Raw genomic sequence first — 8,849 nt, 5'->3', positions numbered from 1 at the left:
AAAATCAATGGTTTCTTAGTTGCAGATAGAGCAGTTATACATATGCTGGACTACCTGCAGCACACCAAGTAGTCCTATAATGATAATGTCCTGCTGATTAAACAGTAATTTTACCAAAACTACACTAAGCAGCCCAGTAAGCGACACATCGCTGGAATAAGGATCTCTGCCCCTATGTTATGCTGCTCTCAGATTAGGTGGCAAAAACCTGGTGACAAGTTCCCTTTAAGGCCGGAGTCACACTAGTGTATAGCATTTGATGCGAGATTCTAATGGCACTCGGCTCTAACTCTGCTGTGCGCGTGATCCGAGTGTCATTATGGTGATCCGATTCTCTTGCATGTGAGAGCTAGATCACAGGTGCGGAGAAGATGGAAACATTAATCTCTCCATCTTCCACACTACCTGTCTCTGCTGATATCGGGTGGAATGTCATCCGAGTGCGGTCCGATGTTTTGTACGCACCATAGACTTGTATAAGTGCATGTGATCCGATTTACAGCATGCTGCGATTTCTCAAATCGGCATGAGAAAAAAAAAAAAAAAAAAAAAAAGGCACAAATCTGCTCTGCCTCATTGCCTAAAATTGGTCACAGCGCAGTGTGAGATATTCTCGCATTGGACTCGTCCGATTTAGGCCCTGTGCACACGCTGCAGTTTTTGACAGTTTTTTTTTTTTTTTTTAAATCTGCATCAAAATCTGCATGCTTCTCCTGAAGCCAGCAAAGCCTATGGTATTTTAGATTTGGTGTGCACACGCTGTTTTTTTCTGTGCGCTTTTAGCACGGAAAACAAATCTGCAGCATGTCAATTATTGGTCAGCTTTATCAGCGTTTTTTCACCATCTGACTTTCTCGATGGCCCAAAGAAACCGCATCAAAAACTGCGTCCGGTTTTGACGCTTTTTTTTACCAAAGCGTGCAGATCTGGTGCAGAAACTTTTTGCACCAAATCTGTAGTGTGTGTACAAAGCCTTAAACTGTAATGTGAGCAAACAGTCCCCACCTATATATAAGAGAATTGTCTCTACCTAATGATCTAAATTGTAATCTATGTTTTGCAGGAACATTGCAATGGTGCATTGCGATACATCTTTATATAAAAACAAATCCTGCACATTATGGATTTAAAATAAAAATAAAAATAAAAAAAAACACCCAGAAAAGTAAAAGCCAAATATTTTTTTTCCATCTGTACGTGTATATTTGATATATACTTGTGTGTGCGTATGCTAATATAATGCAGATCTTTGTATTAGTGGGTGTGGATCAGCGCCCTCCCGTGGATTAGATGGCGAGATAATGTGAATGGGGATGATCTGTGGAATATATCGGCACTTTACAAGAAAAATCAAAGACGCAGATTTTTTTTATAGATTTGTTTTGCGCATTTAATTAGAACATCTCCCTAAACTCATGATATCACAAGGCATGAAAAGCCCCCATTGTCCTCACGGGCTCGATGCGGAGCGATGGCGCCTGCGGGGATTTTTGAACCTTTCAATAGTAGTGGATTCAGCTGACAAAAATTTAGTCTGTTATGACGAGACACAGAGAGCTCAGCGTATCAAGCTCCAAATATCCCACTGACTCCATATGCCCCCTATTAATTGTAGCATAGGTAGACATAACATAATCAGGTCCCCTTTAAGGGGGTATCGGGGACATTAACAGACATGGCTCACCTTATAAAGGGAATCTTTCATCAGGTTTTTGCTCCCCCATCTGCAGCATAATGTAGAGACAGAGACCCTGATTGCAGCGATGTGTCACTTACTGAGCCGTCTGCTGTCATTTTGATAAAATCACTGTTTTCTGTGCTGCAGATCTAGCAGTAAAGACACTGTCACACACAGAGATAAATCTGCGGCAGATCTGTGGTTGCAGTGAAATTGTGGACAATCAGTGGCAGGTTTGTGGCTGTGTGCAAATGGAACAATATGTCCATGATTTCACTGCAACCACAGATCTGCCAAAGATTTATCTCGGTGTGTGATGGGGCCTTTATACTGAGCTCATGAATATGCTGGACTACCTGCTGCATGCCAAGTAGTCCTTTAATAATAATCTCCTGCTGATTAAATAATGATTTTATCAAAACTACACTAAGCAGCTCTGTAAGTGACACATTGCTGGAATCAGGATCTCTGTCCCTACTTTATACTGCTCTCACATTAGGTGGCCAAAACCTGGTGACAGATTCCCTTTAAAGGGAATGTGATGTCAGAAAGTTACCTATGAGTTTTTATGTTCAATAATTTTAAAATATTTTTGAGTTTTTTTTTTTTAATTTCTTGCAATTTTCACACTGGCCTCTGGGGCTATTTTAGACTCATAATTCCTCTAATTTCAGGAACAATTTTCAGCAGTCTCATTATCACAAGAGGCAGGATTATAAAAACCGGTAATACCTCTAATACACAGCTTATAACACAATTGGTGATACTACAGCTGACCCTGCTCCTTCCTCCCTTCACAGTGACCATTGATCCTATCTATTGTATTGAAACATCTAATGAGAGTGTGCAGTTTGCTCTTTGCTGCTAATGTACGAGTGCATTTCCTGAAACAATAAAAATAAAGTCTAGAATAGTTTGTCACTAGTGTGAAAACTGCAATATTTGTCATTTTAATTCTTAATAAAGATTGTGGTATAGAAAAAAAAAAACATTTGTAAAGGTTTTTTGTTTATTTTTCCAAAAAGTAATAACAGCTTCCCCTTAAGGCTATGTTCACACATCAGGTTCTTGGCATCAGGCACAATCCGGCGTGTGCCTGATGCAACGGATCCGGCGCAGAATATGCAAAAACAGATGCGCCGGATCCTTTTTTTTGACGGATTCGGTATACCGGATCCGTCAAAAAACGGATCCGGCGCATCCGTTTTTGCATACGTTTCATCCGTTTGTTTTTTGCTGGATCCGGTTTTTACAATAAATTGGAGCATGCTCAGTTTAAAAAAACACATCCGGTGTCCATAGGCTTCCATTGTAAATCACGCCGTATCACGCCGGATCCGGCGCACTACGTTTTTTTTTCCAGAGACAAAAAACATTCAATGAGATGTTCCCTCCGGCCGCCGCATTGAGTAACTACGCCGGATCCGTCAAAAACGGATGCAACGCAAGGCCATCAGGCACAATTCGGTGCTAATACAAATCAATGGGGATAAAACGGATCCGGCGCCAGATCCGTTTTATCCGTTTTTTCCCGGATTGTGCCTGATGGAAAAAAAACTGATGTGTGAACGTAGCCTAAGGGTAAATGCACACACTGCAGATTTGATGCAGAATTGCCGCAATATAATTTGGATGCAGATTTTGGAGCAGATTTCACCCTTCGCACTTCAAAAAGGTGAAGTCCACAATAAATTCTGCAGAAAGATGTGACATAATCCACGGCACAGGGCAGATTCCGTGCAGAAATTTTACACAACGTGTAGATGAGCTTTTAGGGATTGGTACTGTATTGTGCTGCGGATTTTCCATACACTTGATTACTTTACCAAATCCAATATATAATCCATCTAAATCTGACCTACCAGCTCCCCCAATGTAAGGCACTCAGGACCCCCATGTAGGGGCCATAGGAAGAAGGCGCAGAAGCATCACCTACTGAAGACACTGACTGCAATCTGCAAACAATGACTTCAGCGTAAAGTGAGGGCAGCCATCCAAAGAGCGCATTTATTCGCCACAGGATGTCATCCGATGATAAAAATAGCAGATGAGGAAAGTAAAGCATCTGTATTAAGTCAAACAGTAAGAATGCATTCCACATGGATGGAGGCATCGCTGCCGGATCAGGGTGTGCTCTGTACAGTAAGCGCCCCCTTGAGATGCACCAGAGGACACAGCTCATACCGGGCACCATGGGACTGCGAGCCCCCGTAGTCCCCCCTCCCCTGCTATATCTAGCGGATGATGTGTTTGCCACCATGAGTGTCCGTTTAACTGGAAATATTCAGATATTTTGTTAAATTTACAAGTTAACGTTCCACATTTGTGATTCCGAGGAGACCTAGGGTCACATAGTGGGGTCTACTGAGCTCATGGGGGGCACAGGGAACCCAACTGCTTATAGAAGAATGTTGTGTCTATGGGTTTTCATGCTTTGTATCATCCCTTGATGATTGAGGACTTCTTTCTTTTAACAGGCTTCAGCTGGATCTTGAGCCATGGTGACTTGATGGATAAACGCTCTCCAGGAAGATCAATTTTGTGTAGCCTAGATAGGTTCACCAGGGTCTTCTCTGCCTAGAGAGGTTCTATCAGGGTCTTCTCCACCTAGAGAGGTCCACCAGGGTCTTCTCAGCCTATATAAGTCCACCAGGGTCTTCTCTGCCTAGAGAGGTTCTACCATGGTCTTCTCCACCTAAAGAGGTCTACCTCTACCAGGGTCTTCTCAGCCTATATAAGTCCACCAGGGTTTTCTCCAACTAGTTAAGTCCACCAGGGTCTTTTTCCCCTAGATAGATTAACAAGAATCTTCTCTGACTAGATAGTTCTACCAGGGTCTTCTCCACCTATCAAGGTCCACCTGGGTCTTTTCCACCTAGAGAGGTCCAACAAGGTCTTCACATCCTATATAGGGCCACCAGGGTCTTCTCTGCCTGGATAGGTCCACCAGGGTCTTCTCTGCCTGGATAGGTCCACCAGGGTCTTCTCTGCCTGGATAGGTACACCAGGGTCTTCTCTGCCTGGATAGGTCCACCAGGGTCTTCTCTGCCTGGATAGGTCCACCAGGGTCTTCTCCGCCTGGATAGGTCCACCAGGGTCTTCTCCGCCTAGATAGGTCCACCAGGGTCTTCTCCGCCTAGATAGGTCCACCAGGGTCTTCTCCACCTAGATAGGTCCACCAGGGTCTTCTCCGCCTAGAGAGGTTCTATCAGGGTCTTCTCCACCTAGAGAGGTCCACCAGGGTCTTCTCAGCCTATATAAGTCCACCAGGGTCTTCTCTGCCTAGAGAGGTTCTACCATGGTCTTCTCCACCTAAAGAGGTCTACCTCTACCAGGGTCTTCTCAGCCTATATAAGTCCACCAGGGTTTTCTCCAACTAGTTAAGTCCACCAGGGTCTTTTTCCCCTAGATAGATTAACAAGAATCTTCTCTGACTAGATAGTTCTACCAGGGTCTTCTCCACCTATCAAGGTCCACCTGGGTCTTTTCCACCTAGAGAGGTCCAACAAGGTCTTCACATCCTATATAGGGCCACCAGGGTCTTCTCTGCCTGGATAGGTCCACCAGGGTCTTCTCTGCCTGGATAGGTCCACCAGGGTCTTCTCTGCCTGGATAGGTACACCAGGGTCTTCTCTGCCTGGATAGGTCCACCAGGGTCTTCTCCGCCTGGATAGGTCCACCAGGGTCTTCTCCGCCTAGATAGGTCCACCAGGGTCTTCTCCGCCTAGATAGGTCCACCAGGGTCTTCTCCGCCTAAATAGGTCCACTAGGGTCTTCTCCGCCTAAATAGGTCCACCAGGGTCTTCTCTGCCTGGATAGGTCCACCAGGGTCTTCTCTGCCTGGATAGGTACACCAGGGTCTTCTCTGCCTGGATAGGTCCACCAGGGTCTTCTCCGCCTGGATAGGTCCACCAGGGTCTTCTCCGCCTAGATAGGTCCACCAGGGTCTTCTCCGCCTGGATAGGTCCACCAGGGTCTTCTCCGCCTGGATAGGTCCACCAGGGTCTTCTCCGCCTAGATAGGTCCACCAGGGTCTTCTCCGCCTAGATAGGTCCACCAGGGTCTTCTCCGCCTAGATAGGTCCACCAGGGTCTTCTCCGCCTAAATAGGTCCACTAGGGTCTTCTCCGCCTAAATAGGTCCACTAGGGTCTTCTCCGCCTAGATAGGTCCACCAGGCTCTTCTCCGCCTAGATAGGTCCACCAAGGTCTTCTCCGCCTAGATAGGTCCACCAGGGTCTTCTCCGCCTAGATAGGTCCACCAGGGTCTTCTCCGCCTGGATAGGTTCACCAGGGTCTTCACCATTGTTATCTTGATAATATCAAGACATCGGGTTGCTAGTCTTCCTCTTCGCCTTGTTCCTTCTATGCTTCCAACCATGATGTCCTTCTCCAGTGATTGCTCTCTTTGTATGATTTGTAGATGTATCGTAGCTTGGTGATCGGTGCTCCAAGTGACATGTCTGGCTTGATTTGTTCCAAAAGCGATTTGACGTGGTGCCACAAAGCCAGCAGTTGTATAGCTCCATCCAAGCTCAGCTTTACAGAGCCTTTAATGGTTATTACCAATATTAAAAATCTCTGAATGTCCCATCAACATGGAGCGGTCGCTGCACTTCGGTGCCATAAAAGACAGACGGGAAAAGCAGAGTGCTGTACTTCGCCATGTCTGGCATGCACACATAGAATGAATAGAGCTGTGCTGCGCGTGAGCGGCCACCTTTCCATATCAATGGGCAGTTCACAACCCAACTGGGGGACTGGTGGACATCCCAATAGTTGGACCCCAGTAATGAAAAATGTGCACCTATCCAAAGGCTAGGTGAGAACGTGTAGATGTTGGGCATCATTCACTTTTTTTTTCCATCTGTGTTTTTCAAAACCTAAAGTGAAAAAAAAAGGTTAAAATAACTTAGAAAAGTGGATTTCCAATAGAAATAAGGTGGCCGAGTTTTCCATGAGTCGTCGATGCAGGTTTTGCGGAGGATTTTGTGGCCGAGTTTTCCATGAGTCGTCGATGCAGGTTTTGCGGAGGATTTTGATGAGGATCCACATAGCCTTAGGAATGGGAGTTATGTATTAAGGAATAAGAAACCTGCAAAAATCAAACAAGACACAAACTTTATCCAAATACTGGCTCCAATCACGAAGGGCACAAGACACTTTGGATGCGCTGACATATTGTGCGGTAGATTCTGAGTTTCACAGTAGACGTCCCTAACATACTGAACATGACCCATTACATTCTGCAAAAGTCGGCGCGCCTCGTGAATCACGGATAATTACTTGTCCCCATTCCTCGCAGTAACAAACACTGTAAAACGCTTATGTAATAGCACTAATAAGCGGCAACCTGCGGCAGACAATCACAGACAGGCTTGATTGGTTGAGTGCAAATTAAATTAATTAAAGGAAAACTCGACTACAATGCAAAATATCATTAAGACTGAAAAACAAAACACAGACTGCAGACATTGTGCTTTTCCAGAAAGTAAAGGGTTTGGTTACTTTTGCAACCTATGACATTGCATTGACTCTTCTAAAATAATAGATGAAGCAACTGTTGCTAAAAATCGATACTTCCGTTCTATGTATGAAGTTACTATGTATGTCTGAGTGTCTCCATGGTAACAGACTACAAACAGACCCTGCGTAGTCTGATCCCGCAGTCCGATGTGACTCCTTTCTATCTGCTTTGCCAGAAAAGGGACAGGAGCAATGGAGTAACCATAAATGAAAGGTCAGACTACAAAAAGGGGTTGTTTGTAGTCTGTTGCCATGGAGACACATGGACAAACATTAGACCTGTGTACACAAAACAATAGAAAGCGTCATTTTTTTTTTCGAAAAGTGCACGTATGTAGAACATTGAAGATGATGGGGGGCGGTGTGACTGGCAGCAGGTCTCCTGGCCCAAACTTTCCAGCCTCTTAGACCTTAAGTCCAGGTTCTGAGACCCACAATCAGTCCTATGAATATGAAGAGTCACACACCGGTTTCTAATAAGTTAATCTGCTTTATTATTCCATCCTATACACGGTTTGTTCGTTCTCGGGGAAGCACCAGAATACACGGCAGTTCCGGGGCGCCATATAAAGTGACGTTGCTCAGAATAGGGCACAGTTAATTGGGTTTTCCAGGTTGGTTCGGAAGCGTTCCAGGAATATGGAGGCCAGTTCGTCGTCGATCAGGCGGCCATCGCTGGACAGGGTAACATTCAGCAGCTCCTTCTGGGAGAGCTCGGCGTTTCCCTCTTCATCTTCGGCTAGAGCCAACTCCGTCCGGGAGCGTCCCACCGCCAGAATACAGGACTGCGGGGGGTTTATTACCGCAATGAAGCCGGTGATGCCGAACATGCCCAGGTTAGAAATGCTGCAGGCCCCATAGATTTAAAAAGAAAGAAAATCATTAATATGAGACACAGGATCCGAGAAATAAGAACAGTTCTGTGATGAGGGATATAAGGAAACGTTTGGGGTCCACTTTAAGTGACACAGTCATATAAAATACCATAATCCCATATTGCTCACCCTCTCTTAGGGGTACTTTGCACGTTGCGACATCGCACCTGCGATATCGTCGGGGTCAAATCAAAAGTGACGCACATCCGGCGCCGGTAACGATGTCGCAACGTGTAAAGCCTAGATGCGCCGATAAACGATCGCAAAAGCGTCGTAAATCGGTGATCTGTGTAGTGTCGGACATTTTCATAATGTCACACCAATAGGAGATACGATGTTGTTCCTCGTTCCTGCGGCAGCGCACATCGCTGTGTGTGACACCGCAGGAGCGAGGAACATCTCCTACCTGCGTCCCGGCTGCAATGCGGAAGGAAGGAGGTGGGCGGGATGTTTACGTCCCGCTCATCTCAGCCCCTCCGCTTCTATTGGACGCCTGCCATGTGACATCGCTGTGACGCTGCACAACCCGCCCCCTTAGGAAGGAGGCGGGTCGCCGGCCAGAGCGACGTCGCAGGGCAGGTATGTGCATGTGAAGCTGCCGTAGCGATAATGATCGCTACGGCAGCTATCACAAGATATCGCTGCTGCGACGGGGGCGGGGACTATCACGCTCGGCATCGCTAAGCGATGTCACAGCGTGCAAAGTGCCCCTTAGTTTCAGTGTTTTGCTCACATCAACGCTGCAGCCAATCACGGAGGTGAGGGGCTGCAG

The 8,849-nt window shown here is 46.0% G+C and overlaps 1 protein-coding gene across 1 annotated transcript in view; it reads right to left on the bottom strand.

The window, feature by feature from the left end:
• Window positions 1–7,672: 7,672 nt before the first annotated feature.
• PDHX (pyruvate dehydrogenase complex component X) overlaps window positions 7,673–8,849 on the bottom strand; it is a 69,820-nt gene continuing 68,643 nt past the window's right edge. The window contains exon 9 of the mRNA XM_075326529.1: window positions 7,673–8,048. Within this exon, the coding sequence (XP_075182644.1) occupies window positions 7,784–8,048 (265 nt within the window). The 3' untranslated portion in view covers window positions 7,673–7,783. The remainder of the gene's footprint in view (window positions 8,049–8,849) is intronic.

The sequence above is a fragment of the Anomaloglossus baeobatrachus genome, chromosome 10 (genome assembly GCF_048569485.1).
Source record: "Anomaloglossus baeobatrachus isolate aAnoBae1 chromosome 10, aAnoBae1.hap1, whole genome shotgun sequence".
NCBI lineage: Eukaryota > Metazoa > Chordata > Amphibia > Anura > Aromobatidae > Anomaloglossus > Anomaloglossus baeobatrachus.
The sequence above is the reverse complement of the archived record's forward strand: the minus strand, read 5'-3'. Positions and strand labels throughout refer to the sequence as shown.